Source organism: Bombus impatiens, unplaced genomic scaffold (assembly GCF_000188095.3).
Source record: "Bombus impatiens unplaced genomic scaffold, BIMP_2.2 scf_0882, whole genome shotgun sequence".
Classification (NCBI taxonomy): domain Eukaryota; kingdom Metazoa; phylum Arthropoda; class Insecta; order Hymenoptera; family Apidae; genus Bombus; species Bombus impatiens.
This window is the reverse complement of record NT_177301.1, coordinates 69,148-88,489: the sequence shown is the minus strand read 5'-3', so window position 1 is coordinate 88,489 and position 19,342 is coordinate 69,148. Positions and strand designations below refer to the sequence as shown.

Sequence of the window (19,342 nt, the reverse complement as noted above, 5' to 3'; positions counted from 1 at the left end):
TGAAAAATAATAAAATAATTATGACAATTTTCTAATTTAACGATTACACAAATCCCGATAGAAGTATCCTAATTTTTCAACCGTGATAGAGCTAATGGAAAATACTAAAATATCGAAATTACAAGAAATTGGCAGAATCTCGTTCATCGTCCATTTACTTTTCATTATATCTCGTAAAATCATGACAGTTCTTTTAAAGCGACGAAGGAACCAATGTCCGATCAGACTAATTGAAGTAACAGCTACGGATGGTTCGAGGGTGGCGATCGATTTACGAAGAAAAACTACACGGAAAATGAATATGTATTGGCCGGGTTTACGATTCGAAAGCGTTTCCTGGGCGACTTCACCGATCGTCCGTTTCAGCTTCAACAGGTAACCAAGCCCGGTGGTTCGATCGGCCGAGAATAATTCAACGTGCGGACATTTTTAGCGCCATCGGCGAATTGGAGCAACCAGTCCACTTCGTGGGATGCCTTGTTCTCACGAAACGATCTCGTATCTATGAAATACATCTACGTGGAAATGTTACAGTGATAAAAGTAATTTATAGGAATCTTTTTTATCAGCAACGGTAAGTGAATTTGTGCTTGGAAAAGAAGTCTCTGTGATATAATGAAGCGAAAAACAAGACGATTGAAATGAAACATCGAAGGATCCTAAGGAAACATCCGAAACGAACGCCGATGAATCTGTCGATCTGCATCATAGATTTTAACGCAGCCTCTTCTAATTATTTTTTGTGGTGTGCATATTGCGATAAATGCTATTGCCATAAGTGCAAATTACGTATAACGAGAAATGTAATAAAAACAGGCGGCCTGAGAAGAATTAAATAGATTTTAAAAAATGGCGAAAAAGTTTCCTCGTGTGTACCGATATGAACCGCGAGGAGGTTGTCTGCTGCATATTGTATTTACGTCAATGAATTCGGCGAAAATTATTTGCCACCAGCGTGATCGACTGGGAAATAAAATATTGGCTTGCCAACTAAGTAATTGCGGATTTTGTCATTACCACCTAATCAGTTAGTTGCCAACCCTATATATCTAGCTCAGACAACGTAACACGCGTTGTGTCTTGTGATCTGTTACTTCGTTCACAATATGTCCAATGTGTAAAAAATTAAAACTGACTTTTCCGTGGAAGCTGCTTCAATTAACAATCATGCAATTTATATCCATTTTATATCATCGCCAATGAATCTGAATCGCCATGATAAGAACCATATCGTGGACGATATTTTACTTTTTCAAAGTCGTTGGGGTCTGACCGTTAGGACCCGTTACATTGTTCATAATAAATTGTGTAAAAAATTAAAATTTACTTCTTCATAGAAGCTGCTTCAATTAACAACGTTCCAATTTTTATCCATTTTATATCGTCGCCAATAAATTTGAATCCCAACGATAAGAACCATATCGTGGACGATATTTTACTTTTCCAAGGTCGTTGGGATCTGACCGTCCGTTTTTATTGCCTTTCTTGTTACATGCACGTCGTAACGAAGTTATTAAAAAAGGTCTCGTTAAAACCCACAAGGTCCAGACCGATAAAGTTGACCCAAACGCTACAGTGTGTCGAGCATATGGGATGAAATTCATAACATGTAAACTAATCAATTTTCGACCTAAGACCCTTAACATCATTTTAAAGAGAATGTAAAGATGCGTCGATTGATACATCGAAAGAGGTACAATTTCATTTTAAAAGAAGAGGTGATATTTGTTTTTCGTTTAATTAGAATTTTTCGGTCAATTTTTCTTACTGCAATTTGATCTTAAATGAATAAGTTTCGTTTGAAAGATTTGCTTACTAGTTTAGCGAAAACGCTTTAAAAATAGTAGCCATCATTTCGATTGTCTGGGTTTCAGGCAAAAAGATCATAAACTTGCATCTGTATAATTTACGAAGTTTCTTATAATTTTTTTCTACTAGTCGCATGTTATTGTCCTTTTTTAAATGTAAAAATATGTAAACATATTTATGTAAATATGAAGACTGTGCTAAAGGTCTGAACAATGACTTGCACCGCGATGCGGTAAATGGATTGACAATGATTTTCACTATTCTCTCTGGTTTGGCCAGCTAAATTTTGATATTAATATATAATGTTTAACGTGTCCTTGATTAGTATTCGAAAAATCACGGACGTACTTGCTGGTACTTTCCTAAAAACTCAATTCGAACTTGATAAACGTTTAACATAAAAATTACGACGAATAGTTAATTTCGTAAAAAAATTACTCGCCAGTATGAAAGATAATATAATATTAAACGTAACTTGTAAAAATCAAATTAAACGTATAAAAAATCGGCGAATGGCGACGCGTTCAAAAAAAGGGGCCGAAAATTCCAATAAATTTCAAGCGTCGCTTTCTATAACAAAATTGGTAAAAAATTTAACAAACATTATGAGTAGATTATGATCCAGATTCATTTCTTTATACACAAAAATATAAAAAGTTATTCGTAAACTTCATTTTTTTTTTTTTTTACTTTTGTCCATCGCTCGACACACTATGAAGCGTCTTAAATGTCACTTCGTGTTATTTAACTATCTTCAGTGGATACTCGGTCTAAAAGTTATTCGATCCACGAATCGACGTAATTAGAACAAAACGTTTTAATCGAAGAGCCTTCGATCAACTCTCTCTCTCGCTCTCTCTCTCTCTCTCTCCCTCTCTCGAGGATATTCTACAGGGAAAGAAGACATCTGTTTCGAGGTAAAACGAGAAATACGAGCTGCTGGTATCTCGTTTAATCGACGCAAATATTTTCCATCGATTTCATGTTGTTTGCCCAACAGCAGCAAGAAACGAAAGAGGTGGTGGAGAGGCCGGGCGGTCATTGGTCCGACAAAACCAACGAACGCGATAGGAAAACAAAGGGGCTTGAAACGGTCGACAAGAACGAACAGATTAATTAATCGCGCAATCACGTAATTAATCCAAAAACGCCACAATGCCTTACAATATACCGAAGAAGAGCAGTCGATGAAACTGACGTTTTCGACTTGTTTCTCTTGAGGCAAGTTCGTGGAATGAAAAAGAAATAGAGTACAATTTGCTTCGTCGTGAAGTAATGTGAAGTCTTCAGGGCAATTAGGTAGATTGTGTAGAACTAATTCGAAAATTAAATGAAAATTTTTCCTGTTTTATTCAACTGTGTTACCAGATGTCGTTCGGATGAAGTTTCGAAACGCTGGCCGACCGGAGATCATTTTTAAGTGCAGGCGTTTCTGATGAATTTATTTTTGAACATCAGGTAGATCTTAATAGCGTAGTTTATAATAGCTATAGTTTATAATCGTGATTTTCTAATAAGAGAAATTAAATCTTTAAAAATATGTCAATTCTATTCCCTTGATAATCGATTAAGCTTGTTAATGGAATGTTATAATCAATAAAAACTTTATTCTCTCGATACTCGATTAAATAAATAAAATGTAAATTGCTCGGAAATTTAAATTCCATCCTATTGCGATCTATTATTCTATTCAATCTGTAAACCTGTTTAATCTATTTTAATCCGTAAATTCTATTAAAATCAGTCATTTAAACAAATATCGCAGAAAGATAAAATTAATCGAATGCACACGAATGGCGCGTGCAATTCCAACCCTGTGTCATTCATCTGCAAAAGAATCAGCGTTCATTCGACTTCGTAAACTCGCCATTCCCGTCTCACACCGCCACGTCGAGGTGACATAATGAGCGTGCCGTCTCGCTGACGAAGCAGGAATATCGAAAGCCATCGATTGGGTCGCTCCATCGATTCAAACCCTGCTTTTCTCAAACTTACTCGCCTTCCCATTGCTGAATTTTCCACTGTAAATCAAGCACCTTGCCTCGTCGACTGTTATTCCCCGAGGGTAACTCGACGTCGAAATAAAAGCCGCCATTTTATCAGGGAAGAAGAGGAAAAAATAGTCGGCAAACAATTCCTCGAGAAGCGTTCGTTCGCGATAATAATCATCCCCGTGGCGAAGTCGCCGCCGGAAACAGCAGTAATATTCAGACCGCATTGTCCGAAAGTTCGAGTGCCGCGAGAAATTCTTCGCCTGCCAGATATTTCCCGGTTTCCACCGGTGCAGAATGTTCGATTTTCGATTTTCGCGGCGGAAGCTTCGAACCAGCGAGAACGATGTTCCGCATGGAACTGCGTTCGTGTATCGAGTTTGCGGTTCCTGAAACCATACACGAGGTTCATGGGCGATCTAAATGATTGTTGCCTGTAGGGAATGAATGAATTTTGGTACCTGGTGCGGTGGTTAAATGTTACAACTTTCCAGTTACGACCGACCAAATTGTATCCGCTGAAATTTCAGAAGAACGTAAATTTTTAATTTAGATTCTTTACATTGAAATAGAAATTTTAATAAATCCACTGATCTTCCTAATCTTCCGAAATTTCAGGAAAATTTCGATTTTTCATTCTTCGCGTTTAGAAATTGCGTGTTTGAATTCAGTTTTTCAAGTCTAAATTAACGCGCTAAGATGGAAATCGATATTTCAGCAAAATTTACTTCTAATTATTAATCGAACAAAATTCTGTCGACAAAGAGAAATTTTTGTGGTTCTATTAAAATATCAATTACGGAATCGTAGACACGTGTAACGCTGAGATATTTTCCGCTTTCCACCGGTGCAAAATGTTCGATTATCGATCGTCGCGGCGAAACCTCTAAACTGGCGAGAACCATGTTTCGTATCGAACTGCGTCTGCGGTTCATGGAATGGTAGAAGATCCACGGAAGGATGAAATGACTATTCTTTTTTAGATAGCGAGTTGATTGAATTTTTGTGGGTTCTGTGGTGGTCACGGTTCTACCTTTGAATGTATAGTTAGTGAAAAGTCGAGATACGAGGATGCAATATGAGTTTACATGTACACAGTGTTTATGTAATGTAAGACATTTATGTAATGCAAGAGATATACTGAGCAATATAGTTGTTGAAAAATAAAGAATGTGAGGATGAAAAAGTTTTCAATTAATAATAACGTTTAAACAACACGGGTAAAGGTTAAATAAATGTAGAAATAAATAATAAAAATTTCTCTGACTTGTTCCTTAGATAATATAGATATTAAAAAACAAGTTGCATGTAAAGGTTGGATGAATTTTGAATGTGTAACAATCGTAAATAAAACCCTTTTCATAAAGATGATCTTCTTACAAACTTACAATCATTTTGTAGACGTAACTCGAAACTTGTCGTTTTTACTCCCGTCGTTTTATGTTTTAGGACAATTTCTTTCATTTATTACTTTTATTCTCTATTAAATTCAAAAGAAATTTTTTCCTTGGTTTTCTAATTATACTTAATTGTACCTATGATCGTTACACTGAAGTAAAATATTCGCTGTGTGTTCCATCCGAGACAACCAAGAAACCACGCGAGGTATTCATCGGTGAAATTTACAGTACGAAAGAGAGCTACTTTTGAGTTGGAATCTTAAGATTTATCAAGGGGACGTGAGCAATTGCATTTGAGATTTTTAGTTTGTTTCGCACTCAATAGCCTGGAACGTGTTATGAGCTTTGTATCTTCGAAAAGTACTTTAAAACCAGGAGAAGGAACTGTCGATTGAAAAACTAATTTTTAACAACAACCAATCGCCAGCACGTGTTCTGTACAAACTTAAGAGCTCAGATACTCAGAATATTATTATAATACATATTCTAGCTTTTTATCGGTATACATATTTTTATCAGATATGGCTTTCCATCAGAGCACATCTTCGAGCCTTCAATCAGTTTAGACATATTCTGACATTCAATCAGTATACATATTCTGACAGTCTGCCAACACAGACGTCATAGTATACTTTTTATTTGGTGTACATTTTAACACATGTTTTTCATGCGTTTAAAACTACCGCGTTTAAAAGAGCGCAAACTTCAGTTTCTCTCAGCCAATCTCTCCCGTGGCCTGATAACCATAGTTATGTCAGCACGTAACATTCGCGTGCGAGTCGATGATCCATCGAAGACAGACGCGTCCGTGCACTTTAATCATCAAATGAGTCGCTCATGTCGTGCAACTGGATAAATTGAAAAGTCGAAAAAAGTGATATTTTTGTTATCTGTTTTAATAATAAATAAATTCGTGGAAGTTATATACAATCAGCTGTCGCGCCTTAAATTTTTGTTTTAAAAATTCTATTCTAATCGCGAATACAAGTAAAAAGATGGACAAATTTCCGAGAAATGGAGTTGATCGGTTTGGCTTCTGAAAAGTCAAGTGATAGTCAGATGTGTTAAAAATGGGATTCAAACGTTACACGAACGAAATTTCATATGCGGCAATCTCGCATTTCCGAGAAATTTCAAGGTACGAAAACGCGTAGAATGCACATGATACGAGAAAATATATAAAATATTCAGCGCGTGTTACTTTTAACGATACTCAATGGATAAAACAAATTTCCATCAAAGTGCTACTCCTACGATCGTATTCCTTAAGATACTGTTCAGCTTTGGAGTGGCCGTCAGTTTATGACTCGGACAACACATCTCTGTTTTTTGGGAAGTCCGAATTGCCTATCTCCCCAAGCTGTGAACCTTACGATGCTGACATCATTAAGAAGCTAAAAAACACCCTAAATGCCGATGGGTCAGGGCAAAGGTAAACAGGTGGCAATACCAGAGAGTACAATTGGACCAGAGAAAACCCAGAGACGGAAAGTCAGGATGTAAGGACGAGACGGAGCTTCTGATGAGGGTAGCAACAACATCCCATCACAATCTTCATCAGAGCGTCGTACTGTTCGTATTCAATCTCAACCAGACCGTACAATCGTCTGCATCAGAACGTCAAACTCTACGTGTATACTAAAAAGTGCAAATAAAAAATTTGCATTTTGAACGCACGTTAAATGACCAAACCGTACTAATAGTCGATATATTTAATTTACCTCCACTTTGAGCGTTAATCTCATTCAAGGTTCGTTATATCAAGCGATCGGTTGAATCTGACCGATCGCCATTTAGTTGAGAATTCGCAGCAGATACGAATTTGCATAAAAATTCGCAGTCTACTAATCAAGATTGCAGAGCATAGTGCGAATGAGATGTTTAAGGAATAAGGATTCGAGGGTGGGAAATAAGGACAAGTAACTTCTTCCGAGCAAAGTGTCTGCATGTATCTACGGACGAGTGAATCCTCTTAAGCGCGCAGCGAGGAAAGTTGAGAGTAGAGGAAAGAAAGTTGCGGAAAAAGAGTCCGATGGGAGACAGACTCGCCTGTCATGGACCTGTGAAAGAGTTTAATGAGTACATTCAGAATACTCGTTTCTCTGCTTCTACTCTTATCCCCGTTTATTTAATACGATACAGCCTACACGAGTTTCCAGAACTGTCGTTCGAGATAACAAAGCACCGACGAGAGATTCTCCACTCGTAAATCATCTGTAATCCTCCGTTGCAGCGCTATTACGCCTCTCGTCACATCTGTCCTTCGTCCTCGATATGCAGGTCGATAGTACTGGATCGCCAAGATCCTGAGGTCCTTGGAATTTGATTACAAAGTATCGTTACATTCGACGATATACAATTGTCGCTGGAATTTCTACTTTCTTCCAAACTTATTCGTTTGGTTTAGTGATATCTATTTCTTATTCTTTTTTTTTTTTTAATTATTTAATTTGTACTTTACAATTTGTCTTGTGCTGGACATTCGGTAAATTTTTCTAGCTTCTTATTCTTTCCATGGAAAATTATATTCATGGATTAATCACATACATTTAGTATATTCTACGTTGTAATTTATTTTGGAATAAATATTATTCCAAACGAATGTATACTCGTACGTCACTGTTGAAAAGTACGAGGAAACTTGTCTGACTATAACAAATGTCTAGAGAAATTTACAAGACCATTCGTCATGAATTTCATTAGATTTTGTACATTTTTATATTTACAATGAATGATTCATTAAATAAATAGTAATTATATATTTCTTTCATCGTTTACAATTTTCGCATCTTTTAACATACGAAAACGATACGTTTCGAATAAGTTTCGAAACAACGTAAAAATCCCACTAACAATTCTACTTTATTTAGACCGATTATTCCAAACACGTTATAACACCATAAATCATATCGCCGGATTGTTTTTCCTCGTTTTATGACACTTGCAAAATCGTATCACTATCGGAAGACTTTCTCCAATCGCGGTTTCGATCGTTCTCCCTTTTACTTTTCCATTTTAACTGGAAGCCGCAAGGAACTCGAAATCAGCAGGTAGAAAAGTTACGAGGACGGCGACTTTTTAATAGAAAACTCGGAGGAAGAGTCGAAGGAGTAATCTTATCGGAATTATCACCGTGATATTTCACGTTCCAAGCGACTATGGCCGTTCATTGACGAAACTTTGCTGTTCGTCGGTCGATTTAATGGCCTGCGAGCTTTCGTTCCGAAATTCACGAAGACAGACGATCCGCTTCGATGATCGGATTCAACATTTTGTGTACTTACCTCTCAAACGCTTCTCTCTGTAATCTTATTAAATGCTGTTGCGGTACTTTTGGAAAGTACATCGGATTTTGTATCTATCGAATAAAGGAACGTAAGGAATATAAAAATGTCATTTTATCGAGAAAACAGAATTTTTAATTTCAGATTTATTGGAAATTTTCATCGTAGACGAAGCGTGTAACAGAGTGTAAGCGAATTTTTGTTGCTTTAATTGCTTGTTAAGTTATTAGATTTTACATTTTCATTATTTTGTTACTTGTATGTATTGGCTTGGCAACTAAGTGATTGCGGATTTTGTCATTAGGTGGTATTGATAAAATCCGCAATCACTTACTTGCCAACCTAATTGAATGATTCTTTTATACTGGTTTTATTGATCTTCGCTGGAACTTTACGAAGCTTCAATTCAAATTGTATCAATACCAAGATTTTTATTCTTCTATTCAGTGTTCCCCGTGATTTTGTTTCGATGATTTCTAACTTGCAATTGTCATTTATACAATTCGTAACATTATTCAAATTCGAAGAGGTCATAAAGTAGCACAGAGCGGTAAATCTGTTCCAGGAGAAGCTTCTTAGAAGATTGCGAACATAGGTGGAAAACAGATTCTCGAATAACTTCCTGAGTTCTATATTTTTAAGTGATATATGTAGGGACATAATGCTATTACGTGTCCTTAATTTCAGGGGCGGCGGGCTGAAATTCAGTAATCCGGCTCTAAGCACCAGAGCTGGCACCAGATGCGTTCTCGGATTTGCACCTGCCTGTACATTTCGATAAAAAATGTCTGCTTTCAGTTCGCATCTAATTTCGAATTAATTTCAGTGAAATATCGATTTTAATCAGATTTGCTCGTTTTACGTTAATTTCGATAAAAAGATTGTAAATCTAATTAATTCCAGAATTTGTGAACACTGGACGAAGCTAACCGATTTAGTAAAATTTGATTTTTATTGCGTCGATTTCAGTTTTAAAAAGGTTTAAATTAAAGGATTTAAATATAAGAAATTTAAGGATCGAAATTTCCGTGAAATTTCTACAAATTAGGAAGATCGCTGGATTTAATCAAATCTCCACTTTACTACGTTCGCTCTAATCTTAAAATTTTAATCCAAAGTAATAAAAATTAACGTACAAAATTTAGGAGTCTAACTTCCGAAAATCTAAATTTCTAGAGATAAGAAAATTTATAAAGTTGATTTGAAGGCTTCTAAAGCTGTCGTTTATGCTTTCTACGCTACTCCATATTATTTTGATTGAAATTCGTTTGCGTATCGGCGTTATATCCAACGTTTTATCACTTAAAGAACTTCAATGACGATGTGTTTGAGTTCGATAAGCACGCTCTCGTGTTTTCCGCTCTATTAACCGGTCGTTTTTGAAAAATCTTGTAACAGATTCGACAACCCTGTTCATGGGATTAAACGAAGGGAAACTCGGTGTACGTGACCGATCCACCTTTCCTTGGATGATTGATTAAAATCTCGAGATTAGACACTTGTCGATGTAAAGGGTTCAAGATCGATATACACCACGATATTCCTTTTGAAAATACCGTGGCCAGTTTCAAACTCTCACGCAACTTTTAATTGATAATTATTTAAAATTCTGGAGAATATAACATATTTAAAAAAATATTATAGAATATTTATAATAAATAAAAATAAAAATAATATAGAATATTTAAAAAAACCGTTCGTTAAACAAAAATTTCTGTTTTAAATGCCAATTTTCAAACTTTCATGCAATCTTTAATTGTTACTTAACTATATACTGGAATTTTCATGGGCTTTTTCCTCACTTAGTAGCATAAAGGTTTGCTAGAAAATATCTTTAATATATCTTTCACCTCAATCCGATATGCAATAAGGAAAATACATCAGAAAGCTTTCAAATTTCATGCAACATCTAACTGTCGTTTACGTACCAATATGTTCGAGAATATTACAATTTTGCAGAGTATAGTAATTACGAAGAGTACTGGAATATTCGAGAATGCTCTAAATCTCAAGCATTTCCCGAGAATATTTTCATTTTTAAGAACGTTATTCTCACTTGTATTGTCCATAGGATGACAAGAAGATGTTCCTAGAATTATTCGATTCGAGCCAGTAATTTTACTCGTGAAATTCTCACAGACGAAAACAAACACTTGAAATTCCATTTTACATGCGCTCCAAACGCTCCAAAGTGCCTGTAGTTTCTCTCTTTTAATCTACTCATTATTAATTGCAACGAATCATTAATTACACGCAAGCGAACAGTTGCGTGTTCCGGATTCCAACAACGTGGTTCATCGAAATCGAATAATTACGAGCGAATCCGCGTGTTGTTATTCGTTGGACGCTAAATGGAAATTTTATCAGAGGCCGGTGGTTTCCTGTTAGTGAAATCTTCGATTTACACGACCGTCCGAGCGTAAAGTGCGCGAATCGAAAATTATTGGAAGGCGATGCACGTGTTACGTCGATTTAGCAGGTTTGCACCGCGAAATACGTTTGTTAGCTGATGACTCAGGATGGTTCGGCCCCTCTTCCGGTCCCTTCTCCAACCTCACTTTTGCACGACTGGAGACGACGCTTTTTAACTTTGTTGGCTGGCAAACTTTCAAACAGAATGCGAATCGTGCGTCATTGGTGCAAACGTGCTGTTCATACGACAAACAGTATGTGTTACTGCGGAAAGAATTTTACTAAATGAAATTGTGGAGGGCGTTTGAGGAATGTTTCACTTGAAATGCAATTATTTATTTGTTGATAGGACGTGTACAAACCGAATTTACAGGATATGGCCGGTATAAGTTTCAAAAGTTCTTAACGTTCTTAAACTTAACAATAAGAAAAAGAGTTTTTAAAAGTTTATTCGATTTTGCTGCATTTTAAAGAAACAACAAAGTTCTAGTTCTTAAGCTTACTTGTTATTTATATTTATGCTTATTTATTTATGTTGTCATGGATTTAATGAAGATACTGCTAAAAAAGCTGTTAAAACAGTGACCACTCCAATTGCAGTTAGACATCGCTCCGGTGATATTTGATACACTGCAGCTACGATTCAGTGTCACCTTCGTTAAAGAAGTGTAAATAAAAGCATGAAAACGAAGAAGTTTCTGTTTCTTCTCTAAAATACAGCAAAAACGAGTAAATCCCTAAAAGACATTTTTTTTTTAGTTTATCAGTCTCCTATATGTTCCCGAAATTTTGACGTTTAAATTGGGACACCCTGTATATACGCAATTATATATATATCCATACGTATAGTGTACAAGGCAAAGGACAAAATATAAAAAGAGAAATCTAATCAATAATATTCCATATAAATAAAAATTACTTGAAACAATGAATAGAATAACAAAAAAATTATTCGATTGATTGTTAAAAGTAAGAGGGTGTTTAATTGAATTATTTAGATGTTAAATCGTATAATTTTATGTTTAAATACTAATCTCTCAATGTAGTTCGATTTGTCAAAATAACATGCAATATCAACTATTTGTTGTTCACCTTCTTACGTATACAAGAAGACTAATAATTCTAAATGTTCTGATAAAAAAGAAGAAATATAAGAATTGTATGAAAGAAGTACTCAGTCTTATCTTTCTCCTTATTAATATTAGAACTAATGAACTATGCGAATAAGTAGAATTGCGCGAGACGATAGCGAAGGCGATGAAAATAATTAGTTGGCCAGGAAATAGGAGCAAACAATGTATTATGACACCGCAAAGTACAGAGAAAAGTGTAACATTGTAAAAAGCTCCTGAGCTGTACATGTAACTTCTATTAACTAAATAAATACCAGAATTATCAGCAATTAAAATATGAAATTTGTACGAATGAAATTAAGTAGCGAAGAATGAAACAAGAAATAGAGCAAACCTGAAGAAAAGTAAATATTTCTAAATCTAACAATAAACTAAATGTATTCTATAAAAAAAAATCGTTGTAAAATATTCGTATACTATAAGAAGCCGACCAAGCAAGAAATATGTGACTGACAGAGGAGAAATAGGAAAATCTTTAAAAAGGATAAAAAAAAAAATCGTAAACCTAATAATAAACTCGATGAAACCTATGCTTCCACCAGGAATTCAAAAGCAAATCCTAGTTCAAAATCCCTCAAGACGAACAGCCATTCGATTCTCCGACCTCGATCAATTTGATCGTAGAAGAAAAATTCAAAAATTCCAAGATGCTCGACAGTGTTGCAAGCACAAAGAACAGAAGCGAAGGAAGGACCGGGCTTCTTGCATTATTCATCAAGCGGACTCGAACGTGCTCCCTTTGTTCACGGCGTGCCTCCGTTAAAGTCCTATCCCGCCATTTTTCTTTCAACGAACCGTGGAACCCGAACGGCCATAACTTGAACAATAATTTTCGTTGGTATTAAACCGGCGCGGACTCCGCGACGTGTCCCTATCGATTTCTAGTTAGACGGTGAGATATGACACTCTGCCTGATAACGGTGATAAGCGAGTGGCCTCGATGAAGTTGGAAAGTTAATGAGCATCCCTGCGACCCCGTCTTTGTTCAGCACCTATTTTCGACGGTTGCACGGCTGCATACCTTGAATTATAGTAGCTAAAAATGCCACTGGCACATACCTTTATCTTCCATTCAAGCACTTTTCTTTAGCATATTCTATATATCAGTTTAAATATAATAGTATCGAATTTTTGCAGTGATACGAAAACACTATTAAATGATATGAAACTTCGTATACTTGTACTTGGACCTAATTAATTGGCACATATGTGTTGCAATAGGTATAATGATATGCAAATAATTTTTGTAGTAACTGTATATAATTTAATCTAACTTACCGTCGATATGCATAGCGACGTATGATGCTTTCTTCATCGGTGTATATCTTCAGGTACAAGTTCCAAACTTTACCGATGTAATCGTGATAATCGAGACTTATCGCTAGAGTGCAGAGTTTTATGTATTTACAGAAGCCTCGAGAGTGCAAAATTGCATTTGCAACTGCAGAATACGCATAATACGAACATATGAAAAGCCACTTTTCTATTCAAACTTATAATACTTAACGTGCGTTTACACTCCCATAGCGAAGCTCGTCGAACTAATCCCGCAAGAATCTTTCCATTTATGTACCAATGTAATCTTCCTTCGAGAAACAAAATAAAAATCCACCTACGGCTTTAATAAAAGCCACCTAACTACAAAACGAAATCACAAACTTCCTCCGTTCCCCTATTTCCCTTAAGACATTCTGATTCAACAGCGAATGCTAGGAAACAAGCTAAAAGTCAACTTCTAACATACTCCTACGAGTGTCACCTAACTGCATCGTGAAATTTAACGCTATCTCAACTTCACTGGCATCCATAGGATTCGCAAGCTTCGTCGAAACGTTAAGTCCTTACTACGGTTAATTAAGAAGCCGACGGCCTGACCCAGACGGTTAATTCGAGTAATTAAGAACGGTCCAAGCTCGTTCGTGTTACGCTCTCCTTATTAATTAAAAAGGCTCGCGAGCAGCTGTATCTCCTCATCGTGGCAATTCCTCTCGGTTATTTCGCACGGCGATCGTTCCGCCAAGTGGGCAAACAGCGTGCTGGAACGTCGAGGAGGATCATGGCAGGACAACAGGGACCATTTGGAATTTTATTGTTCGATGTCCGCCCCTTCTATTCGCCCGACAGAATGGGAGTTGCTGTTTCGGAGATTTCTTGGTATTTCGTGTCTAATAGCGCTGAAATCGACGACTCATTTTTTTTTAGCGATGAAAAATGGATTTTTATTATAGCGATGAACCGATATTATTAAATCGTCCAGGATCATATAGTTGTTGGTTAATAGACTGCCGATATTTATGCAAATATTTATGCATATTTTTACGAAGATAATTAAAAAAGTGGAATCTAGATATTGCGTGTTAAATATTACAATGAGTATACTTTGACTATACTTTGGTATTTGATATATTTTTACGTGTTATATATATGTCGGAGATGAAAGGACACCGAAGCCTTCCCTTTGGAACTTTGGGAAAATCCCCTAACATTATTATCTAGATTTTAATCACAGCCGTAATTAAGCAATTGTCGTCATTCGATCCGATTGTATTTGTTCGAGATTTGTGATATTGAGCTTAGGCTCGAGGCGACAACCTTCGAGACTAGCATCCTTCTCTAACCACCAACATGGAAATTGACCAATTAACAGCAACGTCAATTTCCCTCACTTTCCGAACGAGGGCTTTTCTTGACGAATCCGATGATCTGGTGTCCTTAGACACACCCCATCATAGTTTTCCTCCGCAGCATCATCGTGACGGAAAGTCATTCTCTCGTGAGGTCTCATTAGCGACTTACATAGCGTCTTTACGCTCGGTGAATATTTTACGTTTTAACAAAGAGCTAGTTTAGTAATACCTGTACCGTAAACAAGTAGATCGAGTCCGACTTAGACTTTGGAAGAAAGTACATTTGTTATCCCGTTGACCGCGAATTCGTTATCCAACCTAAGACCATTGTCATTAGTGTCTAATCACCGTGGTTACCTGTCAATTCTGCAATTATCACACTTGTACTAATAATCATATTTGTACTAGTAAATATCTTCTCTATTGCATAACAACAATGTCTAATCCAAATGAAGATTCGTTACACGCCCTTAACCCTAATCATAATGTGAATCCGACTTGTATATACATTCCGTGCATTTATATAGGAAATTTAAAAGTGCAAGATTGCACAGGATGTAGATAATACAATATAGAAGAAATATGTAAAATATCTGGTAAGTGGAACAATTTTGTACCCAGCTCCTATCTTTTTAATTATATTGGGAAAAATATGAATTCGCATAAAAGTCCGTAGCCTGGTTATTATTTATTAATATAATCGCCCTACGATTTATTTCAAAGCAAACGTGGCTGTTTGGATTACTTAATTTTATAATACTACGTCGATCGATAACTGATGCACTTTTCTTTCGCTTAATCGCGAATAGCAGGCAACGTGTTGAGCTAACAAAGCTCCAAGTAACATGTCGTTAATCCTTCTAAAACCAAATATTTGTCCATTGAAAGGAGTTCTCTTCGTCATCTTAAAATCTCGTTACCTCAACGATACAATAAACCTTTGCCGTAACTAGAAGCTCTCAACAGTTGATATATTATCTTATGGAAAAATCAAAAATTTCCCAAGAAAGCATTGTTCAGTAATAAGAACTCGAGTCGATGGAAAAGCATGGTTTCCAGGAAATAGAAGAGCAACGTTTGTCCTTCCTGATAAATACACTGGAGAGAAGAACTCCAGCAAGCAGTCCACGTGTTTGGCCTTTTCCAAGTAACCATCGAATTAACGTTTCAGCGTGGGTTGGCGCATTGAGCACTGCGGTCTCCCGTGGATCGGCACCCTTGGTCGTTGGCGCGTGTCGCCGTGGAAGTACAAGGCTTACAGCGGTGATCGGTGGTCTCGTGCTGGCATTGGCCTCGCTCTTCACCTCGTTCGCCGCAGAATTGCACCAGGTCCTCCTCAGGTGAGTGACAAACTGCCTCGTTCTTTCAAAGATACAAGATGCAAGATTCAAAGTTCGTATTCGTCCAATCTACTTAAGAAACACGTTGCTATTAGAGTAAGACAAGCTTGGACAGATATTTTGCGTTAGGTTATTTATAGATTGCATAATATCGTAAATAAGCTGCATATGTTCAGAGCCAAGAAATAAATCAGATAAGAGGAATAAACGATACTTTGAAAAAATTCTGAAATTGATTTTTAAGCTTTATAATTTTCTGCAATTTTGTAATTATTTCTTTCAACTGTTTAAGTTGCTTAAAGTAGATTTTCCAAATCAATAAGTCACAATTCAAAATCAAAGTTAGGAATTTCCTTGTTGTTTCTGAATTTTCAAAACTTGACGTTAAAAAGTGACGCTTTACTATAGAATACATAAAAAGAGACGTAAGGTTAGTATAACGTGAAAACGATAGTAAGATATTTATGGAATATTGTTAAAGAATTAAGAAGCGGAATATAAAATTTGAAAATGATCAAATACATTCATTGCTGGTTGAATTATTTATACCTCTGTCATTTGTTTTCATATTAAATTTACATAAAGTATGTGTTTTATATTATGTGAATTATTTCTATACTACTGTGTTGGTGAAAACTACAATGCTTCCTTGAAACAAAAATTCAGATGATCTTTAGACTTTGGAAACGATTGAATTAATTCAAACTATTATACTTATTAATTCCAATAGCATTTGAAACGACTTTCTTCGTCGTAAACAGGAGATAATCATGAAAAATGACGATTATTTTATGTCCTCGTTCTACTTCAAAGAATTTTTTGAAACGTACATTTAATTAAAAACTTTTTGCCGAGTCTCAAAGATAATTAATTCGCGGATCTCCGGTTTTTATTTTCTTTTTTCTCTGTATTCCGCTTTAACTTTTAAAGTTCATGCGATTCCAGCTACTTGAACTTCCACTGAGAACCATCCAAGAGTTACTACACACTCTTGTAAAGAATTAATAATTCAGTGGAAACGCAACAAACGCTCGCGATATCTCGCTTTAAGTCGCTGGAGAACACAACCACGTTCTCATACTAACTCTCACCAACTCTCTTTCAAATAATCAGAAACTCTGAAACGCATATCACGAATTTACTCATATTTTATTTGATCTTCTTATATTAAGCTTAAAAGCTATCATTAGATTGCCGACTTTTATGCATTTGTGGGAAACTTAAAAGTGTAAACATTCATAGAAAGCTCATGACACATCGTCTAAGTCACACAATATATAAAACACCTCAAAGTATAGTGCTTTTTATAAAATTCGATACGTAAAACGATCTTTTACTTACAATTATGTTCATAAAAGTATATATTTGTATAAATATTCGCAGTCTGATTATCATTAAACAAAATCATGTTTGTATTTTTAATATTATTTATTTTGTTTATGATATTGTTTATGATATTGAAATTTCTTCCAAGTACATATTTTTTATTTGTCTTACAGATTAATAAAATCAAGTAAATGTAATGTTTTATTTTTATTTTTATTATTATTCAGCATTAGGTGAAAAGTAGAAAAGTTACTATTTTTAATGATAACGTACAACGTCATGATAGTGTCATCAGAGGATGATTACATGAAGCCGAAATCCGTAAGAAACTCATGATTCCTTCTAAAGATTAATTCAAATGATTTCAATTTTATACAACATTTCCTCGAATCCTTAAACCATTCGCGTTTCCTCATATTCTGACGAATTAAGTCACGTTTCCTCGAATTCTGGCAAATTTGTTCCAATTTTCTTAGTAATTCCTTCTGAGTTAATTCGCATTTCCTGGAATCGTATTTCGTTAATTACGAAATTCCACGAGTTAATTACGAGTTTTCCACGATTCTGTGCGAATTACGTAGTGCGGCATAACGAACAATTAATTTACCTTTCTTTCCAGTTTTAACAAATCAGTAACTTAACGAAAAATTAATGTACGTTTTGTCCAATTTTAACAAGTTTGTATTTTGCTGAAACGTTGTGCGATTTTCTCTTGAAGAGCGATGAAGACACAGGTTTTGTTTAATGTTTGAAGCGAAAGTAAAAGAGATCAAAATTGTGACATATTTTTTCCTTGTACGAAACGCAAAACTGAGCTTTTCCAGGAAGTGAAAAATGATAGGGGATAGGCGGAAACTAGCAAGGTTGGACCTGTGGCTCCCTTGAGATACGACCCTTCGATGTCCGAATCGAAGACGATCAGTCTTCGTTGAAAGCTTAGATCCTGAACTCTGCAGGAAAAGAAAAAATTAACAGGATTTGTTCGAAGAAATATATGGGACATATAGCGTTAACAAATGATGCAACGTGATTAAAGCAGAAAGCGGAAATGTGAAAGTTTTGATAGATGATTCTCTTTGATCGTGTAAAATTTTTATTCAATGAAATATCAGTTTTTTTCAAGAAATATCAAGAATCAACTTTGTGTCGTTTGTATGATCTAGCATTTTGTGTTGTATTAAAAACTAATTTATTTTTTATTGTTATTGGAATAGTTATTGGTATAAAGAAAAGATTTCTCGAGATTTAGTTTCCATTTTTTATCTTGTTTTCCTTCAATAGTATTAATTTGCCTTGAAAATAGCATAAAGAGACAGTGGCATTCGCTCTAACACAAATTTAAATCGTATTAAAAAATTCCTTTATTTTTATTAATTATATACAAATTGTAATTAATTAGTTAATCTAGTTGAATTTAAAATTCCTTCGACCCTTGAAAGAAATCGGACAAACAGCGTTACCAAATTACTAACATCTCAAACAAAATTTAAAACAATCTTAACAAAAGTTCTAAGAAATCTCGAAAAATCCGTAAAATATAAAAAAAATTCTGATAGAATCTTGCAAAATCCTACAAGTTGCAAAAAGATCTGACTCTGCCTCCTCGTAATCCTACCCACTGCAGCTGGAAAATCTCGAAATCTCTAGTTTCTTTCCCCCTAAACTATGATAACATCTCTCAATCTTTTACGATCAATCAGCAGCTTCAAATTTGCCAATATCTCAAGGTAACTCGCCAACATTTGTAAATCTCAATTGGCTCGAAACTTGGCTCTGATTCGCGTATTTCGCGTATGCCCTCGAAAACGTATCTAACGCTTTTCCTCTTTCATCCTGCCCACTCTCGCTCTTCTAACAAATCGTTAAGCTATTCCCAGTGCTCGCTACTGCGAAGTGAAACGATTCACCGTTTGCAAAATGTAACAGCTACGGCGTGGTACTGGGCACCGGTGCTGGCCTCGTGAGAGAAACTGCCGACCTGGTGCTGGGCCATTACTTCAGAAAACGGCGGGAGTTCGTC

At 35.7% G+C, this 19,342-nt stretch overlaps 1 protein-coding gene across 2 annotated transcripts in view; it reads left to right on the top strand.

Annotated features, from left to right (window-relative positions):
* LOC100741952 (monocarboxylate transporter 10-like) overlaps positions 1 to 19,342 on the top strand; it is a 102,121-nt gene that overhangs the window by 56,839 nt on the left and 25,940 nt on the right. Inside the window, exons 5-6 of one of the 2 annotated variants that reach the window (XM_033323261.1) lie at positions 15,828 to 15,996; positions 19,249 to 19,336. In XM_033323261.1, the coding sequence (XP_033179152.1) occupies positions 15,828 to 15,996; positions 19,249 to 19,336 (257 nt within the window). Of the gene's footprint in view, positions 1 to 15,827; positions 15,997 to 19,248 lie in introns of both variants that reach the window. The other variant, XM_033323262.1, reaches the window with a different exon arrangement.